The sequence below is a fragment of the Trichechus manatus genome, unplaced genomic scaffold (assembly GCF_000243295.1).
Source record: "Trichechus manatus latirostris isolate Lorelei unplaced genomic scaffold, TriManLat1.0 scaffold00056, whole genome shotgun sequence".
Lineage (NCBI taxonomy): Eukaryota > Metazoa > Chordata > Mammalia > Sirenia > Trichechidae > Trichechus > Trichechus manatus.
In genome coordinates, this window is record NW_004443992.1 from 9,657,014 (window position 1) to 9,683,250 (window position 26,237).

Consider the following 26,237-nt stretch of genomic DNA (forward strand, 5'->3'; position numbering starts at 1 on the left):
GCTGTGTCTGCAGGTCTCCCCTCCAGGAGTCTTGCCCCCACCATAAGTCAGGGTGAAATACAACTTTTTTAGAAACAAGACTGCTGAGTTGCAGTCGATCTGAATAGGATATGGCAGTTTCTCAAAGGGTGGTCTGTGGACTACATTTATTTTTTTTTCTTTTTAAAAATTTTTTATTTTGTTGTTTTGTTGAAAATATACACAGCAAACATACACCAATTCAACAGTTTCTACACATACAATTCAGTGGCACTGATTGCATTCTTCGAGTTGTGCAACCATTCTCACCCTCCTTTTCTGAGTTGTTGCTCCCCCATTAACAGAAAAAATCTGCCCCCTAAGGCTCCTATCTAACCTTCTAGTTACCGTTGTCAATTTGATCCCAGTGAACTACCTTTCTCAAAGCACTTGGGGTGGCTGTTAAAATGCAGGTTTCTACTGAATCAGACTATGGGGATGGGGCTCAGAAATCTGCATCCCGGGTGATACTGCTACACACTGAGGCTTAAAAATCACTGAAGAGGGACTGGAGAAACCCTGAGAGTATGGCCCCCAGACACGCTTTTAGCTCAGTGGTGAAGTCACTTCCGAGGTTTACTGTTCAGCGAGGAATTGGACAGCTCCATAAAACAAAATGGGCCTAATGAGGCACAGCAGTCCAGGGACAAGGACTAGAAGGCAGAAGGGGACAGGAAAGCTGGTGATAGGGAACCCAAGGTTGAGTAAGGACAGTGTTGACATGTAGTGAGGCTGTTAACCATTGTCACAGGGCAACATGTGTACCAACTGTTTAATGAGAAACTATTTTGTTCTGTAAACCTTCATCTAAAGTAAGAATAGCAGCACAATTGGAAGAGCGTAGTCGATGTCACTGAACTGTGCATGTAGAAATTTTTGAAATGGTGTATCTTTGGCTATGCATATTTTCACCAAAAAAAAAAAAAAGAAAAAACGGTCGAGAAGGGAGAGGGTTGACATGTCGTGCGGTTGTTAACCAATGTCATAAAACAATATGTGTACTACTGTTTAATGAGAAACTGTTCTGTAAACCTTCACCTGAAGTACAATTTAAAAATAAAAATCACTGAAGAGGATGCATGGTAGTTCTTTACTTACCTCAGCTATACCTCTGTCCCCAATTTTCTTCCTCAGGAAAGTCAAAGGAACCAAAGGCTGAAAAGAAGTCAGAGCTAATCCCCAAAGAAAAAAAACCAGGAGCCAGAAGGAAAAAGAAGGGAAAGGAAAGGAATCTGGAGATAGCAGAGCTGAGTGGGCCTGATGTCATTAACTCTGAGGAAACAGAAGCCACCTCAGATAGAGGTTTCTTTTTTTCAAGCTCCATTGTGGAGGACTCTTGGCTTTCTCCCAAGTATGATGCTCAGGAGAGCCAAGTTTCTATAGATGGAAGATCATCGCCCACCCAGACTGTAACTGTCACTGGAAACTTGGAATCTGAAGAAGAGAGAAACCATGATGACCCTTGCCGGGTAGGGTTGGTGTAACTGCAGATGTGGGAAAAACTGCCCCTATTTATATTGTTGTTGTTGTTAGCTGCTGTGGAGTCGATTCTGACTCATGGCGACCCCACATGTGAAGAGTAGAACTGCTCCACAGGCTCTTCAAGGCTGTGACCTTTCAGAAATAGATCACCATACCTGTCTTCCAAGGTTCCTCTGTGTGGGTTCAAACCGCCAACCTTTGGTTGAGTACTCTATTTTTACACAAATAACGCACGTGTTATATATTTTTTGCCAACTGCACCCTCCCCAAACGAGGTATTTTTGTAAACACACTACGCTAATTTTTTTACAGCAACATGTAGGAAAAAAAATAGCATAGGGTGCTTACAAAAATACCTTGCAGGGGAGGAGAGTGTAGTTGGCAAAGAAAACATGTAACACACTCATTATTTGTGTAAAAATATGGTAGTAGAGCACTTAACTGTTCGCACCACCCCAGGGACTCTTCCTATTTTTATTACAGTCACTGAAACATGTCTACTATATAATAGTTTTACTTTTTGTACTTTAGTAACTTCAGGCACTTTTAAGAAGGCAGACCGGATCAAAGACACAGTGTAGCTAAGCCCCTCTAACATGATGCATTCTGTGAAGCTCCCAAACTGCCAGGGCATGTACCCACTACTTAAAGAGCAGGAAGCTGGCACAGCATCCATCTGTGAGAGGTGCAGGGCTCATAGTTACAGTGGAAGGTAGATACTGGCCATCAGAGCCGAGCACATATGACATATCCTTGATTTGGCTTGCAGCTCGATGGCTCCTCACCATTGCTTTCCTCCCAAAGGCAATGGAAAGTCCCCCTTTCCTAATCTGCTTTTCTGTGGCACACAGCTGGACCACATACAGCTTATACACAGACACCTGCTTTTACAAGGTGCTCTTGCCTAGAAGAGTCACATCGTTTCAGGGGCCTAGATTCTAATGTTGGCATTTAAGGAAAAATTTAAGGAAAATTACCCTTGAAAATCTCTGCAATTAGCCAAAAAGTACACCATACAGATACGTCATCTCTCAATAAGATCAACACAGCCTGTGTTTCCTCTGCTGTTGGAATAGGTTGTTATTTCTTCAACCGAGGTGAACTGTTGAACTGCATTTTAGGGGTCTGGTTGTACCAAAAAAAAAAATCTTTGAACTCCAAAAATGTACCCATAGCTAAACCAGTATAGTTAAATTTACATAAGTTACATGTGTATATGGTGTAACCCTGCTGAATCTCATTTAATCTTTACAACTACAGTTGTGAAACCAGATATGATTAGCCCCATTTTACAGGCCTGGAAACGAGGCTCAAAGGCAGTAGCTGTCAGTTGCTAGAAACTGTAAAACCACTGAGTAGTAGAACCAAGACTTAAACTCAGGTCCTTTAACTCCAAATTCAGGTCGCTTGTCTATTTTAAATTATCTATTTATTTATTTTACAGCCCATGGTCTTCCAAAAAAGATTTCAGGAAAGTTTTTCCTCTATCTCAATCCCTCCCAGCTGCGTAGATTAAGGAATTCTGTTCGGCAGAGCAGGTAAACATTTTAATCTGTGGGCAGAACGTTTTTGTGCCTGCTAGACAATCAGAATTTTGTAGATTTATCATCAATCTCCAGTACCAGGCTGCCACTGTAAAGGCTAAAAAGAAAGCAAGCTTCACCTCAGGTTGATACACAGAGTTCCTACAGAAGAGCTACCCTTCAAAGTTCCTCTTATGAGCGTATTTCTGACTGAGGAGGACGCAGTACGGAGAACAAAGAAAGCTAATACATCTTTCACATACACTGAGAGAACAACCTTTCATTGAAAAAGTGGGTGTGTACGGATTAAATTTGAGACTGACATCTGAACCTAAGACTGCCCCTGGTAAAATAGCCTTTATCTAGAACCAGGTTGCAGGCCTGGCTTCACATTAGAATCACCTAAGGAGCTTTTAAACCCTTGGAGGCCTCTCCCCCCTAGAGATTCTCATTTAATTGGACTGGGGATTGGGGTCCTGGCCGCAGGTAGTTTTTAAAAACTCCTTGAGTGGCTCTAAACTGAGCCTAGTGATTGAGCGGTTGGCTGCTAACCGAAAGGTTGGCCGGCCACTCATCAGGAAAAGGATGTATCAGTCTGCTTCTGTAAAGATTACAGCCTTGGAAACCGTGTGGGGCAGTTCAACTCTGTCCTGTAGGGTCATTATGGGTCCAAATCACTGCCACAGCAATGGGGTTTGGTTTTTTTGTTTTGTGGCAGTTTTAAAGTGCAGCTAGGGTTGAGAACTCCAGACTATACGATTTACCAATCATTATGCTGGCACTTTCACTATTTCGGTTAATCCCAGTAGCAGTTCTATGAGGAAGACAATTACCAGAGAAATTAAGTTGTGATCCCCAAATCCCGAACCTAGCAAGAGAGACTTGAATCTCTGTCAGTGCGACCCCACAGCCCAAGCTGCTCCACCAGAGTTTATGCAGCCGTGGTCAGAGTGTAGATTCTGCTTTATAATTCCATCTCTGTCTGGAGCAGAGGAGAGCTCAGTGGTGAGACAAGGCCACCTGTGATCACAACACTGACCCTTGCCCTTCTTAGTATTCTTATACTCCCGTTTCTTAGGCCCTCCTCGCCAAGAGAGAGCAGGAGAAAGCTTCCCGGGACAGGCTGCGAGCAGAGAAGGCCGAGATGAGAAGGTTGGAGGTGGAGAGGAAGAGGAGGGAGCAGGAGGAGCAGAGGAGGCTCCAGCAGGAGGAGCTGGAGAGGGCAGAGAAGATGAAGGAGGAGCTGGAGCTGGAGCAGCAGAGACACGCAGAGGAGATCCGGTGGGTCGGGCAGCCGGAGAGGCCAGGATGATGACCTCTACTAGGGCAAAATTTGGTTCTGAGGTTCACGCCCTGATGTAAAACGGCATAAGGATGTCACATTTTCCTCTATCCCCAGTTAACCTAGGAACAACCTGGACCAAGGATAAGATGCAATGGGTTACTCCAGACAGATGTCCATGGGATCTTCCTGGGAGGGCTTTGAAATTTAAATCTGACAAACATTGTTGAGCCCCTGCCACGTTGCCTGGATTGCGCTAGATCCATTCACAGGTCTTATTTAATTTAATCTTCACAACAACCTTGTTAGGCAGGGGTTTCAAAAATCCATTTTGTAAAAATAGAAAATGAGGCCCTGAGAATTTACAATCACTACACTGGTGGCACAGTTAGTTAAGCACTCAGCTGCTAACCAAAAGGCCGGGAGGTTGGAACCCACCAGCCACTCTGCAGGAGAAAGATGTGGCAGTCTGCCTCTGTAAAGATTTCAGCCTTGGAAACCCTATAGCGCAGTTCTACTCTGTCCTGTAGGGTCACTATAAGTCGGAATCAACTGGACAGCAACAGGTTTGGTTTTTTATCGGTTTACCACAGAGCACAGAGCTGTGTATTAAAGTTCAGGCTTCTAATTCTAAGGTTATTGTGTTCTTGCCTCCGCTCTGCAGTCCTGGCTTTCCTTAGTAAACTGAGTCTCTTCTGAATAGGATGCTGCATCTGGCCTGTAGGCTGCAGAGCCTCCCCTAGGGGCATTGCCTTTGGCTTGTCCTACAAGGATGCCCCAGTGTTTGTGCCATTTCCCTGACCATCTTGCGTGTTTTCTCAGCTTGAGGAAACAGAGGCTTGAAGAAGAACGGCAGCGGCAGGAGGAGGAGAGAAAGCAGCGGCTGCAGTTGCAGGCGGCCCAGGAGAGAACCCAGCAGCGGCAGGAGTTCCGGAGGAAACTACAAGAGCTGCAGAGGAAAAGGCAGCAGGAGGAGGCCGAGAGGGCTGGTGAGGGGCATTCTGGAGCTCTCTGCATCTTCCGTCTTCTTGGGATAGAAATAGTTTTATCCCACTGTGGAGAGTTCATTGTCATCTCCCCAGTTATTCTTACCCTACACCTTAGTGTATGAAGCACCGTAAATGTATAAGCTATTTTTTCAATGTGATTATAGGTTGTCCCCAACTTTTAACAGGGTTCCATTCCAAGGACTCTGTCATAAGTCAGTTCTGACATAGGTCGAATACCTCATTCTTTTTCCTTTTTAGTTTTCATTATTATTGCCTTTTATTATCTGTATCTTTATAAATCCAGTCTTTATTTGTCTTTGGGGGCTATATTTTAATATATACATACATAAAAAATACACAGATCATAAAAATTTACTCTGACGATGAAGAAGAGTTGGATGATGTTGGCATTTTGTCAGCTGCAGTAATAACTCCACTTGTGGAAAGTTCTGGATCATCTGGATTATCCCTAGGAATGAGGATGGCATTTCTAGTCAGAAAATTAGTGAGAGTTGTCCGTATGGTCCTTTTCTTTCTTTTGTCGTATATTTCACGGTAACATCTCACTGCTTCCTGAATCTGTCTATCAACTTTAGCAAAGCCATCAGCGTTGAGGTCCCTGTTTTCAAGCAACTGAAGCCCTGATTTAGTCTAGAAAAAAACAGCTAATCCTTTCACTGTAAAATTTTTTGACAACTTCTCTCCTTCATCTTCCTCATTATTTCTTTCTTCTTCAGCATTTCTTTCCTCTTCAAAATTAATTAAGTCCTGATCCGTCAATTCCCCTTCTTTGTGATCTGTGAGATGTTCCACACAGGGCTTCGAGCCAGTTCTACATGGTCTGGTCATGGCCCACGGAGACAAGGCAGGGCTTTGAATTGGTTCAAAGTGGTTCAGTCATAGCTCACAGAAACAAGGGCAGCATATGCATTGCATAGCGACCAAATCTCTTACATGTCGGCTCCTGAAAGTTTCCTGATGCAGGAGATTGGATAACTGGCCCCTGAAAGTTTCCCGATGTGGGAGATTGGATTATTGGCCGGACTGTGGAGAACAACACACATTCAAAGTAGCGAGGTTGGCCGCCATCTCTGAATAGGGCACCGCTGCCTGTTTCCTGCTTGGGTCAAAAGCCGAAACGCAAGAGATTTGGTTGGTAGTAAGGCACATGCTGCCCTTGTTTCCATCAGCCATTACTGAACCACTTTGAACTGGTTTGAAGCCCTGCCTTGTTTCCATCAGCCCTGACCGAACCATTTAAAACCGGTTTGAAGCCCTGGTTCCACACCGGCAATAACAAGTTATAAATTCAGCATTCTTGCCATATAGATGATTTTTCCACCAATCTCTTCCATCTTATTATCTTAATCACATGCTTGGAGCATGTTCACATAACTCAGCAATTTTTTCTACATCTCTTGCATGCATTTTCCTGTAACTTCCTCCCAGGAAGGTGCAATGTTCAGATACACTGCAAAATATTATAATTCTTCCAGAAATTGCATAATGTTACTGTACCTCCATTTATTGCCTGAGCAAACATAGTCTATAGGTAGCATGGCTTGAAGGTGGCGATTGCACCTTGATCCACAGGCTGAATCACAGCTGTCGTATTTGGAGGTAAATACCTATAGATCATTTAGGTCATTGAGGAGGATGTATGTCCTGGGGCATTGTCAAGCAGCAGCAGAATCTTGAAAGAGATGCTCTTTCCAAGGCAGGAGGCACACACTTCTGGGATGAAACAATTTAAAAACCAGCTTCAAATAACACAATCCTCTCATCCAGGCCTTGGAGTTACTCCTGTAGTAGACCAGCAGCTTATTTTTGTCAATGTTTTTGAATGCCTGGAGGTTTTCAGAATGGCAAACAAAAAAAAATTTTAATCCAGCAGCATTTCCTCCAAGCAGCAGCGTGGTTCTGTCTTTAAATGCCTTGAAACTAGGCATCAACCTCACCTCTTTGTAAATATAAGTCTGTTCTGGCATCCTTTTCCAAAACAAGCCTTTTTTGACCACGTTGAAAATCTGTTCTGGTAGATACCCTTCATCTTGTATTATCTTGTCCAGCTCGTTGTTGAATTTTTTAGCGACTTCAACTTTGGCACTTCCTGCTTCTCCAGTTATATGTACGTTATGTAAGCCAAATCTGCATTTGAAGCGATGAAACCAGCACTTGCTGGCATTTAAGTACTCCGGGTAGTCTTCTCCTTGCTGTTCCTTCAGGTTTTCAAAAAGGCTGCATACTTTGAATTGTCAGTAAACTCATAGGAATACTCTTCTGGATTTCATCTTCTATCCAAATCATCAACAGCTTCTCCATCTCGTGGATTGGCCCTTGCCTCTTCTTTGTTAAAATTGTTGATTTTATACTAATTGCTCCCTTTACTGCCTCCAAAATCCTATTCTTATCCTTAGTCACTGTCAAAACGGTCAAAGGAGACAGTCGTTTCTCATGCTGTTTCAGCCAACTTTCTTCCTATTATCATAGGCCTTAATAATCTTCATCTTTACGTCCATGCACTAGAGCCTCCCTCACCTTGTTTTTGGGTTAGAACTTGCAGTGGCGTGACTTCTTTTGCTAGATATATTGTTGGAGGTATAAGCAGTGCAGGTGTTAGAGAAACTTGAACAACTCAGCCTCAAATTAACAACTGATGTTTCTTACATTATGAAATGCTGAATAAGATCACACTATAGGCTTGGTCTGCAATGAAGTCGGTGTCAGTGTCATAACAATGAAGTAGGACTTGCAATGGTTGTCAGGCGCGTGCCCAGTTCAACTGTCGTATTCATTAGTGTTGAACATTGCCCAACTTTCTATCCATTACAACTCCCGACACAGACAGTGACTTCACTGTAGACCAAGCCATAACCTCCTATACGGCAGTATTTTGAATAGTAAATCACAAAATTGAACATCTGCAAGTGAATACCTGAGAATGACAATATCAGCAAATTATGCACTGCAACATTATAAGAAGTACAAAAAAAAAAAAAAAAAAAACTGGTCGTAAGTACGGTTTGCTGCAAATTAGGGACTACCTGTATTACGTGTGATATGAGTTGGGGGGCCAACTCCACGACAGCTAACAATAGTGAGCTGATAGAAAATCAGAATCAGAAAGGAAAGACTGGCTTACGGAAATTCAATAATCTCCTGAATTAGGATCCCACCCCTTCCTTTGCCCTTTCAACATTGCCCTGGAGTCCCTGGCTGGAGCAAACAGGTAAGCGCTTGACTATTAGCCTATTAGATGAAAGGTTGGCAGTTCGAACCAATTCACAAGAGGCACCTTGGAAGGCAGGCCTAGCAATTTGCTTCCAAAAGGTTACAGTCTTAAAAATCCTATGGGGCAGTTGTACTCTGCACACACGGAGTCACCATAAGTAAGAATCAACTTGACAGCAACAAACAACAGGAACTGCCTAAGTTGGAGACACAGCCCTGCGTCTTGCTTCCTTCCCTGGCAGACTGAAAGAGTCACAAACATCTGGATAGCTTCAGGGCAGACTTTCAGGTGTTTATGCATGGAATGTCTCCAGCTGCACTTTTGAGAAAGAGATGGGAACTTCAGGAGATGACTCAGTGGCCCACCTTCTGGTTCTGGTTCTTCACACAGGTCAGTTTCTCCAGACCTGGATCTGACACTCCTCCCCAACTCAGCTGCATACCATCCCATGAGCACACCAGGCACTGGAAAATTCTTCTCGAAGGTTTTCTATTAATTGCACAGTGCATTGCACTGCTTGATAACCAGTACCCAGTTGCCATCACCTCGACTCCAACTCATGGAGTCCCCATGTGTGTTAGAGTAGAACTGTGCTCCAGAGTTTTCAATGGCTGATTTTTCATAAGTAGATTGCCAGGCCTTTCTTCTGAGGTGCCTCTGGGTGGCCTTGAACCTCCAACCTTTCAGACAGCAGTCGAGCACATTAACACCTTGCACCACCCATGTACTGTGGTGCCTGATAAAAGACTCTTAAATTAGCAAATTAACCTCAAAGTAATCCCCACAGAGGACCTGGTAATTGCAGACTTGAGTGTTAGATCACAAAATTCTTTTCCCCAATAATAACATCCCTGCTGAACCAACCCTCTTTTCTACTTTGCAGAGGCAGAGAAGCAAAGGCAGAAGGAGTTGGAAATGCAGTTAGCAGAAGAACAAAAACGCCTGATGGAAATGGCTGAAGAAGAGCGGTTAGAGTACGAGCGGCGGAAACGGGAAGCAGAAGAGAAGACTCTGGAGGCAGAGGAGAAGAGGCAAAAGGAACAGGAAGCAGCAAGGCTGGCCCTGGAGGAAACCATGAAGCAAGCCCAGGAACTAGCCAGGTACCGAGTATTTGGGCAACAGGTGCCATAGGGGGTTTTTCAAGGGCTTGATGGCCTGGTGCTAGTACCAGCCTCCCACTGCTTTTAGACAAATAGTATTTTCCCACTTTCCAAAGCATGACTTGGAAGAACTAAATAACAAAGATTATTTTGTTGCAAACTTTACAGGATTCCTTCATGGCTTATAGTAGGACTTGTATTCATGGATTCATAGTATGTATATTGAAGCTTGTAGGGAGTTTAGAGATCATCTACCTTAATGCTTTCATTTATAGATGAGAAAACTGAGTCCCAAAGAGAGAAAGGATCTTGATCAAGACTGAACAGTGAGTTAGAGGCAGTGCCACGACCAGATCTAAGGCCCCTAATTCTAAACCCACTTGCCTTTCTCAGTAAGAATTTATTGGGTGCTTATTTTGTGCCAAATACTGTTCTAGACACAGGGAATTCAGGAGTAAGCAAGACAGACAAAGTTTCTTTTCCCACGGCATTTACATTCTAGGGGTGGGAATGAGGAGACCGTCTCTAAACAAGTATTTTTTTTTAAGCTGGCAATACATGCTATGTAGAAAATAAAAAGGAGATGTGATAGCGTTGTAGGTGGCTTATTTTAGGTTGGTTGGTCAGAGAAAGACCTCTCAGAAGAAGTGACATTTAAGGTGAGACCTGACTGACAAGAAGTCAACCACATGAAGATTGGGAGAAAAATATCCCAGCAAGAAAACGGTTAAGTGCAGCCCCAAAGAGAGGAATGAGACTGGCATGTTGGAGGAATAAAAGAAAGTCAGCGTGGCTGGAATGAAGTGCACAGGGGCAAAGAATACTTCCAGATGAGATCAAAGAGGTGGGCCAAGAGGAGGGCCTTGTTAGGAGAAATAGCACAGAATTAAAGACATTAGGGGCCAAAAGCACTTCCTCCCTTGATTCTCCTACATTAGTTATGATCTTTGCAACTTTCTGATAATAGAATATCTTTAGTAATGTAGTCTCAGTTGACTCTTTTTAAAAACTTGGCCCTCTATAGTTGCTATGTCATTCATTTCCGCTCCTAAATTCATAAGATAGTCATCTATCAAAATCAAAGGGTAGAGTCAAAACACAGAACACAGTGAGTCCAGCCGTAACTGTAAACACTTTTCCCCTTGAAATATATTTCCCACAATGTAAGCCAATTCTAATAATACCCTTTAGGGGACCAGAAAGAGAAAGCAACCAGAACAACTCTAAAGTAACCTAACCTTGAGTTGTTCCTCCCCTGGACTTCCCTCAGCTGCTTATATGAATTACAAAACTGACCATTAAGAAAGTCTTGATTCAATTTCAAAATTATATATTCCATGTATCACAGTAGTAGGGTTGCGTTTTTAAAAATTGAGACCAAAAGCAAGCTATTAAGAGTTTCAACTTTCTACAAAACTTAGTCACACAAAGAGAAATGGAGCAATTTTATAAGGCTAGTCCAAGTAGATGAAAACAGAAAATCAAGTGAAGGGCGAAATTGGCTTTACTTCACCCTCATTTGTGTGACCCTGGCCCAGGTACTTTAACTTCCCTAGGACCGTTTCCTCATCTATAAAACAAGGGAGTCCCTTCCAGCAATACGAGTTTAAGAACTGTGAACTATGCCCTTCCTTTTACTTTGCCAATAGGAGGCCCATGATACTCTCAATCTAGGTAAAGTTCTAAATGAACAGTCATAATCTTCCGTTATAATGTATGATCAGCAGCCCTAAGTCTAACTAATGATCGCTCAAATCCAAACTTATACTAGCTTATAAGGACAATTTCTAGGGTGCTTAATCAGTATTGGGATTGTGGGTGGGGTTGTCTCCTTAGGCAAAAAGCTGCTTTGGAGAAACATCTTCATTTCCATGAAGAGCTCCAAAAGGAAGCCAGCGGCCTGCAGTGGACACACAACATTTCCAGACCATGGGTCTACTCCTATTTCCAGTTTCTACAAATACCCAGGCCTTAAGGCAAGAAAACCAAAAAGTAAGTTGGGAGGTGGTGATAGAAACAGTAGCTTCCTTTCACAGTGAAGTTTCACCCTGGGCCCAAGTAGTTCCATTTTACCTGGTTTTCTCTACCCTGGGACCTCTGTTTCCAAGACCCCTTCCTACCACACACACCCTTTGCTCAACCCAATTAGAACTCTTTACTCACCTAAATCCTGTGTTCTCTAGAACTACATAAATCCAGAAACTTAGTTGTCAAAAACTGCTCATTTCAGTTTGAAACACTATCTTAGAATAATCAGAGTATTTCATTTCAGTATGTTGTGTCTGAACAACTGCAGGTAAATGGAAATTCTGTAATAAAAATAATTCTGAGTTAGCTAAAAAGAGCTTGCTGTTTTATTGTAATTCTATTGTAAATCTCTTTATAAGGCAGAACTATTCTTTTCATCCTGAGACTCTAAATTTAGCATTTTAAACAAGGTGTTTGCAATCATTTGATAAATACTCATTTGAGCAAAATGAGCTGTTTTGTAAGGCTATTCGCCCATCCCCGAAGTATAAATTCTAGAGCCACACTGTCCAATATGATAGCCACTAGGCAGATGTAAAGGAGCCCTGGTGGTGCAATGGTTAAGTGCCTGGCTGCTAACTGAAAAAGCTGGTGGTTCAAACAGAGAAAAGACACAGCAATCTGTTCCTACAAAGATTACAGCCTATGAAACCCTATGGGGCAGTTCTACTCTGTCCAACAGGGTCACTATGAGCTGGAATTGACTCAACAGCACCCAAGGCACATATGACCATTTAAATTTAGCAGTCTTCAGTCACACTAGCCACATTTCAGGTACTCAACAGCCACACATACTTATACTGGACAGCACAGATAAAGAACGTTTCTTTCATCACAAAAAATTCTATTGGACAGCACTGTTCTAGAGCCTTGAATATTAATAACTCTTGAGTTTTTGCTCCTAGCTGTACCTTGAAGAACCAGCGATTCACAAAATACACCTCCCTCCTTTTTTAAATCACACTGCCAGGAAGATTCTGTTGATTAATTTACCTTTATTTAAAATACAATAAAGCATCCCTTTTAACATAGGGATCTGTCATACAATAAAGAAAATTAAAGATGAAAGAGCTTTAGCAAATAAGATATTTGCTAAAAGGATGTTGAGATTCCCTGGGTGGTGCAATCGGTTAAGCGCTTGACTACCAGCTAAGAGGTTTGAAACCACCCAGATGCATCTTGGAATACAGGCCTGGTGAACTGCTTCTGAAAGGTCACAGCCATGAAAACCTTACAGAGCAGTTCTACTCTGCACACTGGTCGCCAGGAGTCAGAATCGACTTGAAGGCGACTAACAACAACAAAGGGATGTTAAAACAGTATCTGAACCTGAATTTTCCCATGAGTTTCCTTTGGCCCTACCCTACCATCCACAGTTGAAAAGTTTAATATTTGCAGACAAATTCCCTCCAAGTTCCCATTAATGTTTGTAAGGCATTTGTTTTCTACAGGAATTGGACCTCTACAACCCAGAAGTTAAGCTTAATTTGGGTTCTGTATTGCTGTGTTATCAGACTTTAGATTTGATACTTATTTTTAACTCCTTGCTTTATGTAAAATAAAATGGCCAAAACACTGGATAATATCAGCTATAGTGAATTTGTATAGCACTTAAACCTTTTCAAAAGCTTGTCAACCCTGCTTGCACATTCAATCAATTCATTCATTAATACTTAATCAGAAGAGAAAGGAGCATCTCAAATAATTCAGGAACAGAAAAAAGAATACGCAAGGAAAACATCCCTGTCGGAGAAATTACCGACTTTATTTTCTCCCTCCTTTTACAAATTTAGGATGTTGCATTCAAGCACCAGATACAGTGGCTACACTAAATGTTACTCAAGGTCCCTTCCAAATCTGACATTCTATTATACTGTTGCTGTAAAATGCCTGTTTTATCAGTACTACACCAGATAAGAACATCTTAAAGTTAACCACAGCAGAGTGCAATTCACTTAGAAGAGTCCAATAAACTAAAAACAAGAAAATCACTTCCCCAGTAGCTAAGCCCCACTGCCTAAATGCTGAGTATTCAGACGTTTAGAGAAGTAAACAAAATTAAGATACTAAACTACCTATTCATGCTTCTGGATAGCTCAAATAGCCAATCAGATTTGTTACTCAGTCTTGACAGAAATATGCAACTCATTAAGACTTTCTAAAAACAGGCCTAATTCCTAGTCACTATTTAATGTAATGATAAATACCAGGTGACACTCTAACTTTAAAAGCTCGAATTTACCCCAACTACATGTAAAGGAGCCCTGGTGGTATAGTGGTTAAGCAAATACGGCTGCTAACCAAAAGGTCAGCAGCTTGAAATCTCCTAGCCGCTTCTTGGAAACCCCTTTGGGGCAGTTCTACCCTGTCCTATAGAGTCACTATGAGCCAGAATCAACCTGACGGCAACAGGTTTGGTTTGTTTTTTGTTTTTTTTTTTTGGTACATGTAAAATACAAATAATTTTTCAGTTAGGGTCAGATACCGGTATCTATATGGTCAAGCCAACTCTTTTTCAACAGCTGACTTGAGTAGGGTATGTAAGCTGTAACAGTTTGTAAAATGCATTAGAGAGATGTTTTATTTGCTCTTCCCAAGTAGTCAGATGACATTCTATTTGGAATAACATGAAATTGGATCATGTGTATGCAGAGATAAACTGAACAGTGACTCATTAAAGAGTTAAAAGGAAAAGTTAAGGCCTCTAATAGGAACTAATCTGGTATTTTAATTTTACACAAAGTTTAAATATTTAAGATATAATAAAAGGAAAATATAAACAATAATATACTAAACCTTGACTAAGCAAAGAACATTTTGTAAATTGTTACAGGGAAAACTGAAATTATTAATATAAACCAATAAAGAATTTTTGGCATGCACATTTATTCAACATGTTTGGGTAACTGTATCTCATATATGCACCACACAGTATTATCAAGTTTTTAAAAATACAGAACACTAAGTATTTAAGAAGATATTGTGGCCTTACTTAAATCCTGATCCAGAAGGCACTTCAGTAACTTTCAGTGCTTTAAAGTCATTAACGTTATCAGTGTACAGTACTGAAAAAAAAATTTATTTGTACCATTACAAACAATAACTTCCAGTATTATGCAAGAAAACCCTGTTTTAGGTATTTTATTTTTTCTTTCTATACAATTAAAAATAAAATGAACATTAGTACGGTTTTTACAAATATTTTGTTTATTTTAATGAAGCTGGTACAGACAATGTCCATTTAAAACCCATATCCCAGGCCAAAAAGTACAAAGAAAATCAAAAAGAGCAGTGTTCTGTTGTATACACTTCTGCAAGAATAACTTTATTAACTGCTAATGAAAATTAGAACTTTTCTGGGATCTTCTGGCAAGAATTTTATTTTAATCTTAAAACGCTTTGTCTCTTCAGTGAAGCCATCTTTGGAGTTAGTCATTACTCTCACCATATGTCATCACGACTCCAACCTGATATTCCTCTTCTTTTGGTCCAGACCCTCAGATTTTAAAAGTAGCTTCAAGTTAAGGAAAGGTCATTTTTCCACAGTTCAGTTCTCTGAAAAACTTCCATCTCCCACTGAAAGTCATAGTCCAGGAGTGAAGCAATCACATGCTAGAACTTCAATTGGAAAGTCATTATGAACACTTGCATTGGTAGATCTTATTTATCCCATAAGCCTGAAAATGCACAGTCCTGGAAAAGGTGACCTCTCTGTGCACACGTGTAATTTTTAAGAAGAGGGCAATATGAAGAGGGCTGAGGCTTGATCACCAAAAATCAGCACAATGAAAACAAATGATAATGAATAATGAGCACTAGAATTCAAAATACCAGATGTTTTAAAGAGAGGCGCCTGTTTTCAATTCCATTTTGAACACCACGTTACAAAAGAACTATTTTTAAAAATAAAAAAGGATTAAGGGAAAAGAAAAAAAATTAAAAGAATATCTAAACTGTTGAATGACCCCCCGTTTGTTCCTGATAAACTTCAATCACATCTTCTTCCTCCATTCCCAGCTGTAAGAGGAAAGAAAAATATGTTAGTAGAAGATAAAAGTGCTATTTTTTTAACTGGCTGCAATTATGTAGTACCATTTTAAAGTGTAAAAAGATACAAAAGCGATTTACAGTTACTCTTTTAAGACTAAGAATCCCGTTTCCTCTAACCCAAAGAATATGGAGATATACCCTTCCTTCTGATTTTATGTCTGTGAAGTAATTCATCTTAATTTCCTGAGTCAATTTCACTTCCCACTTTATTCATTATATAAAACTTAAGTGTTTTTGACAAGTACCTTAAAGAAGTTTTCAATCTAATGAAACATGTATTTTAAATAATAGTTTGATAATATATTTTCTAAAAAGCATTTTACTCCTAAATGTAATTATTTTTGATAGAATTTCTTTCATCTTCTTTCAAAAAACATAATTTCACTTTGACACATATGTGGTTTTAGTTAGAAAAATACTGCCTAAGGACTCATTTCTAAGTGGTTTGTTTTGTAATCTACAATTCCTTCTAGCATATAACTATTATTTTCCTTGATACCAAATGACCACTCTCAATGGAGAAAAGTTATCCATTTATCTAATCTTATTCAACATCTCCAGTTTTATAAGCCAGATTTTTCATCCAATCCTTTATTTTTTGTTGTTGTTGAGAATATGCACAACCGAACATAATACACCAGTTCGACAATTTCTACAGGTACGATTCAGTGACACCGATTACATTCTTCAAGTTGTACAACCATTGTCACCTTCCTTTTCCAAATTGTTCCTCCTCTATTAACATAAACTCACTGCCCCCTAAATTTCCTACTTTTCGAGCTGCTGTTGTCAATTTAATCCCAGAGTTCTTAAAAGAGCACAATGCTCAATCAGCCAATTCTTTTTTCAGTTCTTGCAAGAAAAAGAGGTCCTTTAAAATGCCCTTTACAGAACATTAAGTATGTCTAATTATCTTTTTTTTAAAATATGCTTTATATTCACTGAAATAGTCTTAACTTTTTTTCTTAAAGAAACTATTAATAATGGTTGCCTCTGAGAAATGGCAATGCAGCTGTATTGAGAGAGTATTTATTTTCCATTTTATACCCTTTGATAGTTTGGTTTTTTATTATTTTTAACTATGAGCACTCTTTACTTAAAAAAAAAAAAAAAAAAGGTCAATATGTAAGGGTGTGTGGTGTCACATGGAAATGCAGGCATTACCCTCAGTGAGGGTAAACGACTGTGAACCTATTCATTTTGGTGTGTGGCCAGGGTTGAGAAATACTGAAATAAGCAGAGTGAAAACAAAAACTAGCATTGTTTCTACTGAAAAGCATGATGGATCACTGCAACAAATAAAAACTAAATTTTTAAAGAGAAGTCTAAGATCAGTACTCTTTCTAATAAGAAAACAGTTTTATATTTTGTAGGTGACATTTTTGTGCTGAATGGTGAAATATGAAAATTAAAATATGCTAAGAAATCTAAAAATATAACAGACTTATGTAGAATTAGGATTTTTAAAGTAATCAGATTATCTCTAGTGTTTTGGATATACTGATTGTGGTACATATATGAATTTTAAAGTAATTATTAATTAAAGATGCTATTAAAACTTAATTTTAATTGCACATATAGCCTGATAAATATTGCAATAAATAAAATTCTAAATATTATAAGGAACCTTCAAATCAGGAAAGTACACATGTCCTCTACCTGTGGAGAATATGAAGTGCAAGCTTCAAGAAGTACATTCTTAGAGATAAGTGAACAGCGGAAGAAGCTTACTCCCTAAATACCTACTCCCTCCCATTGCCCCGTCATTCTTCTGAAAAGATAATCTCTACTGTGTGCCCGAGATTCTGCCAACCGCTTTATATGTTCACTTTATTTATTCAATAAATATTAAATGAGTGCCTACTACGTACCGGGCACAATATTCTCTCCATTTTATAGATGGAAAAATTTGGGCTTAAGGAAATTAAGTAACTTGCATCCAGTCACACTTTAAGTGGCCAAGCCAGGACTCAAACCCAGCCCTTATGATTCCCTCACTCACGGTCTCCCCATATTTGTGGTTTTGCTTTGCTGTCTCCCCATTTTAAAGTCCAGGACCCTGGTATGACACATTCACCACTGCTAGACTAAATAATTCCCAGTAAAAAAAGCAAGCCCTGTTTGGCAGGCGAGATGCAGCTCTTATTTGTCCTGCCTCAAACATATGATAAACATCCCAAATGCCTTCAATTCCTTCCACTTGCAACCTAAGAGCAAGAGCCCTAAGCACTTCTTTGTAACTGCCCGTGCTGACTAGTATAGTTTATGGTATTCTGTGGGTGCCTGGTTCTGGATGTTTGAGTCTTGAAGGCACTAAGCATCTGGTGTCCACTCAGATGTCAACTCTTCTAAAGCATTAGAGATAAGACAGGAGTAAAGACAGTGTTGTAGGAAGATAGGTAAAGAGGTATGTCCCAGATCAAGGATGTCACTTACTATCAACTTCAAAAAAGAAAAGCAGTTCAAGGTATAAACCCCACTGCAGTCGAGTTGATTCCGACTTACAGCGACCCTATATAGGCATACAAATTCAAAATACCTAAAACAAAAAGCAAATCAAGGAAAAGAAAACATATGCCCTAAAAATTTAAAAAGCACAAAAGCTACTTCTAGAGATGAGCTTGTATCAGGACATACCCTAACCCTCAACTGCACGGCCAGATTAGCATCTATTTAAATGCAAAGATACCAACTGAGTGATAATATCAGGTAATCATCAGTAATCTGGAGCCCTGGTGGTGCAGTGGTTAAGAGCTATGGCTGCTAACCAAAAGGTCAGCAGTTTGAATCCACCAGCCACTCTCTGGAAACCCTATGGGGCAGTTCTACTCTGTCCTATAGGGTTGCTATGAGCTGGAATCGACTCAATGGCAACGGGTTTGGGTTTTTTTTTTTTTTTTAATCAGTAATCTGGTAACATTCTATACTCACAGGCTAGGAATCAGGATTACTGATTTTTCATTTAACCAGTTTGGGCAGACATGTAAGTACTGGGCACAAGTTAACTAATGAGTGACTTTCAAGTTGTGCTTTTCAGAGACCCTAAAGTTGGAGGTGACGCCAAGCACTGACAAGAACTGAGCAATCAACTTCTCTTCACTCAGAGAACTTCTGCTTTCACCTGTTTTATAAATTGCACTTGAATAATATTTCAGTTGCCACCAACTGCTCTGACAGGGATCACAACAGAGGATCCTGGATGGAGCTGGAGAGAAATGTAGAAAAAAATCCTAACTCACAAAAAAAGACCAGACTTACTGATCTGACAAAGACTGGAGAAACCCCAAAAGTATGGCCCCCAGACACCCTTTTAACTCAGTACTGGGGTCACTCCTGAGATTCACCCTTCAGCCAAAGATTAACCAGGACCATAAAACAAACAATAAGACACATAACTCAACCATGGACACGAGACTAAATGGGCACATCAGCCAGGGACAAGGACAAGAAGGCAGGAGGGAACAGAAAGCTGGACAAATGGAAATGGGGAACCCAAAGTTAAGAAAGGGAGTATGTTGACACATCACAGGTTGGCAACCAATGTCACAAAACAATATGTGCGTTAACTTTTAGTGAGAAACTAATCTGCTCTGTAAACCTTCAGCTATAGCACTATATGTGTATATATATATATTTCAATTGAAGAAAGGGTGATGTTTTGCAATTTTTTAAATTGCAACCGCAAATAATTATTCAATTGCAAATAATACTGTAAGCATAGCTTTGTACAGATAAGACCTTTTCACCATATTTTTCTAAAAACTGTTTTTTGTTGCCATGAGGACAAATCCTGGGACTTCTGATAGTGCTATAAAGGAATATTTGGTTGGTCGTTCCATTCATTATATCTAATCCACAAGGTGGGCAAAACTTGAACTATAAAAACTCCACTAATTCTGATGAAATGTTTGCCTCAAATAAAACTATATTCGGGGTACTAATTTACTTGTTGCTTAAATATTTTTCCTGTCTGTAAATACCAACAGAGACTTAGGTTACAACCAAATACCTACTCTTACTCATTACCTGTTGCTAATGAAATCTCAAGAATCTATTTAGAAAGTTGTTTAAATGTTTATAAAGTATCTAGTTCTACAAAATTCAAACAAAAATATACATACATCACCCCAGATCTTGCTTCTAATACCATTAGAAAACTAAACTGTAAAAGTCATTTACCCCAGCTGAAAGCAACCAAGGCTCCTTAGAGAAATGGCTAAACATAAAGCTAGAACAGGAAAAGTACAAGATGAGTTTGGAACATCTTATTGTGCCAGAAAGTAAGGAAGTACTCAAGAAAAGGTGGATTCTAAACTTAGGCAGGAAAGTTTGATGAGAAAGAGGACACTTACACAGTCTCAAAGTATGTGCCCACAAATTACTTAATTACAACAGAAAAAATAGTAATACACAGTGGAGAAAAAAGACAACACTTAAATCAAGTGATCAAAATTAAATTACCAATAAGGGACAAAAAGACTTCATGCACTCCAGATGTTATACCCTGAGAAAGTCACATCACCATTTATGTAGTATTCCAGCCAAAAATACACAACCTAAATCTACTCCTAAAGAAACAGACAAATTAAAGGTCTTTATAGAAAATAACTGGTTTGTATTATTCAAAAATGTCAATGTCATGAAAGACAAAGGCAGGCTGAGGAACTGTTTCAGATTCAAGATAATTAAAGAGATAATTAAATAAAATAAGTGATCCTGAACTAGATCCTGTAATGGGGAGAAATTCTGTCATAATTGGGACAATTGGTAAAGTATTCTATCAATATTAGACTTCCTGAATTGATAACAGTGCTACGGTTAGGTAAAAGAATACACTTATTCTTAAGAAATACACATTGAAATATTAAGGAGTAAGTAGGCACGATATATGCAATCACTCTGTAATGGCTCAGAAAAAAAAATTGAACTAATAATTAAGCAAAGGTAACAAAATGTTAAAAACAGCTGAATCTAGGTGAAGAGTATGTGGGAATTTTTTGTACTATTCTTGCAACTTTTCTGTAAGTCTAAAATTATTACAAAATAAAAAGTTAAAAAAAGAAGGACATGTGTCAAAAAGAATACAGATGCCAACCTGAAAGTAACGCCACTAGCTAGTAACTAATGAAGAATATTCACATAGTTTCAAAGTAATCTCCCCACAGAGTACTTATTAACTACAAAGGGAAAATGGTAACTTCCAGAAATCTGGAAGTTACCACATAAACTAAATGATCACAGTTAATACTACTCATAGGCACAAACTCACATTACGTACCTCCTGAGATGAAGCCCTGGTGGCACAGTGGTTAAGAACTGGCTGCTAACCAAAAGCTCAGCAGTTTGAATCCACCAGCCACCCCTTGGAAACCCTCTGGGGCAGTTGTACTCTGTCCTATAGGGTTGCTACGAGTCAGAATCAACTCAATGGCAACAGGTTTGGTTTTTGGTTTTTGAGATGATGCACTCAGAAGTATACATCATCACTCCTGACTCCTAGGAGTATTTTCATACTTCTATCAAAAATGCAAACCAGAATCTAATCAATGAGGAAATATCAGACAAACTCAAACTGAAGAACATTCTAAAAAATAACTGGCCTGTACTAATACAATGCATAATCCTAGATTAGATCCCCAGGCTGGGTAAAAAAAAATGGCTATAAAGGATCCTACTGGGACAAATGTCAAAATCTGCCTATGGATTGCATATCAAGTAACAGTACTATATCAGTGTTAAATCTCCTGAATTTGAAAATTCAACTGTGGTTCTTAAGAAATAACATACTAAAAATATTTAGGGGTAAAGGGTCACAGGATATCTGCAACCTACTCTCAAATGGTTCAGCAATAACAATAACGTGTATGTACATATGTATGTGCATATACACACACACACACACACAGAGAAAGCAAATGTAGCACAACGCTAATTATTGGTGAATAGAGGGAAAGGGCATTCAGGAGAATACTACACTATTCTCATAACTCTCAAAATATAAATTAGTAATAATCTTACATCATTCCCACTATCACAAATACCAGAAATGTTATTTTGTACATGGAGGTACAAAATCTGTATAAGTGTACACATATACACTTTATATAAGTATTTTGGGATGCCTCTCTGGGGGAAAATATATAAACAAAGAAAACAGTCCATTCAGTAAAACAATGAAATACGGACACAAACTTAAAAAAAAAAAGATGACAAAAGCAAATATATTAAAATTACACTAAGCTATGCTATTAAAAAGTTCTCAAAATGGATCAAAAATCAAAGTCCAAGTAAAAGGTCACCATCACCATGAAAAGTATACCAGAAAACTGCCAAATCTGAGAAGCATTTGTCCATTTTCACAAAAAATGTAGTATGTGCGTTATGGCATAATTCCAGTAGTCAACGTCCCACTTTTCACTTTTTTATTATTAGCATTTTTGAAGGCAATATATGGGAAGTTCAACCCAAAAGATTATTTTTTTATTTCTGTCAAATGTTATACTGCTTAAATCAGAAAATATTCAAGAAAAGAGCAGTTTCAAAATTAGTGAACTAAATCATTCAACTGAGTTTAAAATTTATCTTGATTCCAAGAAAAAATTGTACTCACTTCTTTTGGAGTGTGATTATCAGCAATTCTCTGACCTTCAAACAGAAACCTGAGTGAATTCATTGGAACTCCCTAAAAAAGCAAAAAATATATGTATTATTATTTATATATATGTTATATATTATATACACTATTTCTTTTAAAGAAATAATAGAAACTTTAAGCTCTGGTGGCACAGTGGTTAAAGTGCTCGGCTGCTAACCAAAAGGTCAGCAGTTCGAACCCATCAGCAGCCACAGGAGAAAAGATGTGGCAGTCTGCTTCCATAAAGATTTATAGCCTTGGTCTCAGGGGACATCTAGCTCAACTGGCGTAACATAGCTTGTAAAGAAAATGTTATACATCCTACTTTGATGAGTAGCATCTGGGGTCTTAAAAGCTTCTGAGCAGCCATCTAAGACACTCCACTGGTCCTACCTTGTCTGGAGCAAGTGAGAATAAAAGAAACCAAAGACACAAGGGAAAGATTAGTCCAAAGGACTAATGGAACACAACTACCACAGCCTCCACCAGACCGAGTCCAGCACAGCTAGGTAGTGCCCGGCTACCACCATCGACTGCTCTGACAGGGATCACAATAGAGGGTCCCGGACAGAGCTGGAGAAAAGTGTAGAACAAAATCCTAACTCACAAAAAAAGACCAGATTTACCTGTCTGACAGAGACTGGGAAAAGTCCAAGAGTATGGCCCCAGACACTCTTTTAACTGAGTACCAAGTCACTCCTGAGGTTCACCCTTCAGCCAAAGATTAGACAGGCCCATAAAACAAACAATAACAAACATGATAAACGTGCTTCTTGGTTCAATCAAGTATACGAGACTAAATGGGTAACAGCTACCCAAAGGCAAAGATGAGAAGGCAAGAAGGGACAGGAAAACTGGACAAATGGACACGGAAAATGCAGGGTAGAAAGGGAAAGGAGAAGAGTCCTGACATATTGCGGGGATTGCAATCTATGTCACAAAACAATTTGTGCATAAACTTTTGAATAAGAAATTAATTTGCGCTGTAAACTTTCACCCAAAACACAATAAAATTTAAAAAATAAAATAAAAGGGGGAGGCAGGGCCAAGATGGTGGAGTAGTCAGACACTTCTGGTGGTCCCTCTTACAACAAAGACCTGAAAAAACAAGTGAATCATTTATATTTGACAATCCAGGAGCCCTGAACATCAAAGGCAAAGTTGAGGAATTGGACTGAGTGGCAGGGGGAGCGAGAGATGGTTCAGAAGCAGCAAGGAGTTGCTAGACTTGACCCGGCGGGAGCCAACGCCCTGAGGGCTGGATTGACTGGCGTGCGCGATGAGGCAAGCAGTGGCATTCAGGAGACACATTTTCCACATCGGGAGAGACCAAGCAGTAGAGATCTGCTCAGGCCTCCAGAGCCAGTGAAAAGCGGCGCTCAATCAGCAAAAGGTAAGTATACACGTTCAACCTACCAGGCAGATCAAAAAACACCCGTTTGGGAAGAATCTCTCTCCCATTTACCTGCTCCCTCCTCGCTCTGCACTGGGTCCCGGCCTGCTTCAGCGATTGCTGTGTCCCCTGGGCCGGAAGTAGGACCCGTCAGGCACACTGAGCCATTCTCCCAGCCTTGGAGAGGGAATAAATTAACAAACAGGAAAAAATAATCTGCCAGCTCCCCTAAACCAGGAATTCAGGGCAGGCACAGCTCTTTTGCCTAGGCACAGGCATATGGGGTCCACAGACTTTGAATGCCTTTCACCCCAGGCATAGACCTGTGTGGGCCCATTTCAACAGCCTAGGCCCTCATCAGCACAGTACAACAGTGTATATACCTGAAGCCTAACTTCACTGTATCAGCTATATGGTGGAGTGGCAGGTTTGTGACATTTGACACTGCTCTGTCCATTAAGTAGGGTCCTTACCTATCCACATCAGGGGCCTGAGGACTGGTGGCTCCACCCACACCACCTAGCTATCTGCAACAGGGGTCCAAGAATAAGTGGTGCTTCCCAGTCCTTACAGCCAACAGTACTGGCTGCCCATAGTCTGGCTGCAAAACCCACCGACTTATGCACTCTAGGGAACAGAGACATGCTTTTCTCCCAGATACTCACAGGCAGCTGTGAGTCCCCTGCCTTGTTCAGCATGTGACCCCCCCTACCACAACCAGATACCTGTGCCTACTCCAATCATCCCTGCCTGTCTAGGACTGTAGGTGAGAACCTGCACCACACACTTGGTGACTGACTACCTAGACACCTGAGCTGAATCCATACAAGAAACGTAAATGGACTATTGGGCTCACATACCCAGTAACAGATCTAACCACTTGGTGACAGGACGTTAGAGCTTCAAAGGCGCCAATAATCAAACTAGCTCACATGAGCGGCCTATTTGGATATATCACAAAACAAGAAGCTATGACACAGTAAGCAAACATAAAATAAATAAATATAATAACTTATTGATGGCTCAGAGACAACAGTCAACATCAAATCACATGAAGAGGAAGACCATGATGGCTTTAGTAAGCTCCCAAAACAAAGAATCAAGAAATTTTCCAGAGGAAGAGAACTTCTTGGAATTACCAGAAGTAGAATACAAAAGATTAATATACAGAACTCTTCAGGAGATCAGGCAAAATGTAGAACAAGCCAAGGGACACACAGACAAAGCAATAGAGGAACTTAGGAAGATTAAAGAAGAGCACAATGACAAATTTAACAGGCTGCAAGAATCCACAGAGAGACAAAAAACAGAAATCCAGAAGATTAACAATAAAATTTCAGAATTAGACAACAGAAAGTCACAGGAGCAGAATTGAGGCAATGGAAGTCAGAATTAGTGAGACTGAAGATGAAGCACTTGACACCAACTTATTTGTGGAAAAATCAGACAAGAATTTTAAAACCTGAAGAAACCCTAAGAATTATGTGGTACTCTATCAACAGGAATAGCCTACAAGTGATTGGAGTACTAGAACAGGGGAGGATAATAGAAAATACAGAGAATTGTTGAAGATTTGTTTGCAGAAAACTTCCCTGATATCGTGACAGATGGCAAGATAGCTATCTAAGGTGCTCATCAAACCTCACATAAGGTAGGATCCCAAAAGAAAGTCACCAAGGCATATTATAATCAAACTTGCCAAAACCAAAGATAAGAACAGAATTTTAACAGCAGATAGGGATAAACAAAAAGTCATCTACAAAGGAGAGTCAATAAGACTAAGCTTTGACTACTCAGCAGAAGCCATGCAGGCAACAAGGCAATGAGATGACATATATAAAGTCTTGAAGGAAAAAAATTGCCAGCCAAGAATTATATATCCAGCAAAACTGTCTCTAAAAAATATGATGGCAAAATTAGGGCATTTCTAGATAAACAGCACTTTAAGGAATTTGCAAAAACCAAACCAAAATTACAAGAAATACTAAAAGGAGTCCTCCAGTTAGAAAATTAGTAACATCAGATAACAACCCAAGACTAGAACACAGGACAGAGCAACCAGATATCAACACAGATAGAGAAGTCACAAAAATAAATCAAAGAAAATACAGAAACAGAAACATCAATATGTAAAAGATAACAACATTAAAACAAAAAAGAGGGACTAAAAAATGTAGACATAGATTTTTCATATGGAGAGAAGTCAAGACAATATAAAGAAATAAAAGACTAGTTTAAACTTAGAAAAATAGTGGTAAATATTAAGGTAACCAGAAGGGAAACTAACAATCCTACACATCAAAATAAAAAACAAGAAAAATATAAAGACTCAGCATATACACAATCAACAATAATGAAAAAGATGAAAAGAAAAACAACTCAGCACAGAAAATTAAGTGGAACAAACTGTCAACCACACACAAAAAAAGACATGAAAATGACAGCACTAAATTCACACCTATCAATAATTACGCTGAACGTAAATGGACTAAATGCACCAATAAAG

General features: G+C 39.6%; 2 protein-coding genes across 2 annotated transcripts in view; one reads left to right on the forward strand and one right to left on the reverse strand.

Annotated features, from left to right (window-relative positions):
- The window catches only part of KIAA2012 (KIAA2012 ortholog), a 134,408-nt gene extending 122,807 nt beyond the window's left edge, over positions 1-11,601 (forward strand). The window contains exons 19-23 of the mRNA XM_023732997.1: positions 1,153-1,487; positions 4,102-4,304; positions 5,128-5,294; positions 9,410-9,626; positions 11,463-11,601. Of these exons, the coding sequence (XP_023588765.1) occupies positions 1,153-1,487; positions 4,102-4,304; positions 5,128-5,294; positions 9,410-9,626; positions 11,463-11,601 (1,061 nt within the window). The remainder of the gene's footprint in view (positions 1-1,152; positions 1,488-4,101; positions 4,305-5,127; positions 5,295-9,409; positions 9,627-11,462) is intronic.
- A 3,240-nt stretch (positions 11,602-14,841) lies between these two features.
- The window catches only part of SUMO1 (small ubiquitin like modifier 1), a 41,125-nt gene continuing 29,729 nt past the window's right edge, over positions 14,842-26,237 (reverse strand). The window contains exons 4-5 of the mRNA XM_004378233.3: positions 22,315-22,386; positions 14,842-15,671 (exon numbers count right to left, since the gene is read on the reverse strand). Of these exons, the coding sequence (XP_004378290.1) occupies positions 15,603-15,671; positions 22,315-22,386 (141 nt within the window). The 3' untranslated portion in view covers positions 14,842-15,602. The remainder of the gene's footprint in view (positions 15,672-22,314; positions 22,387-26,237) is intronic.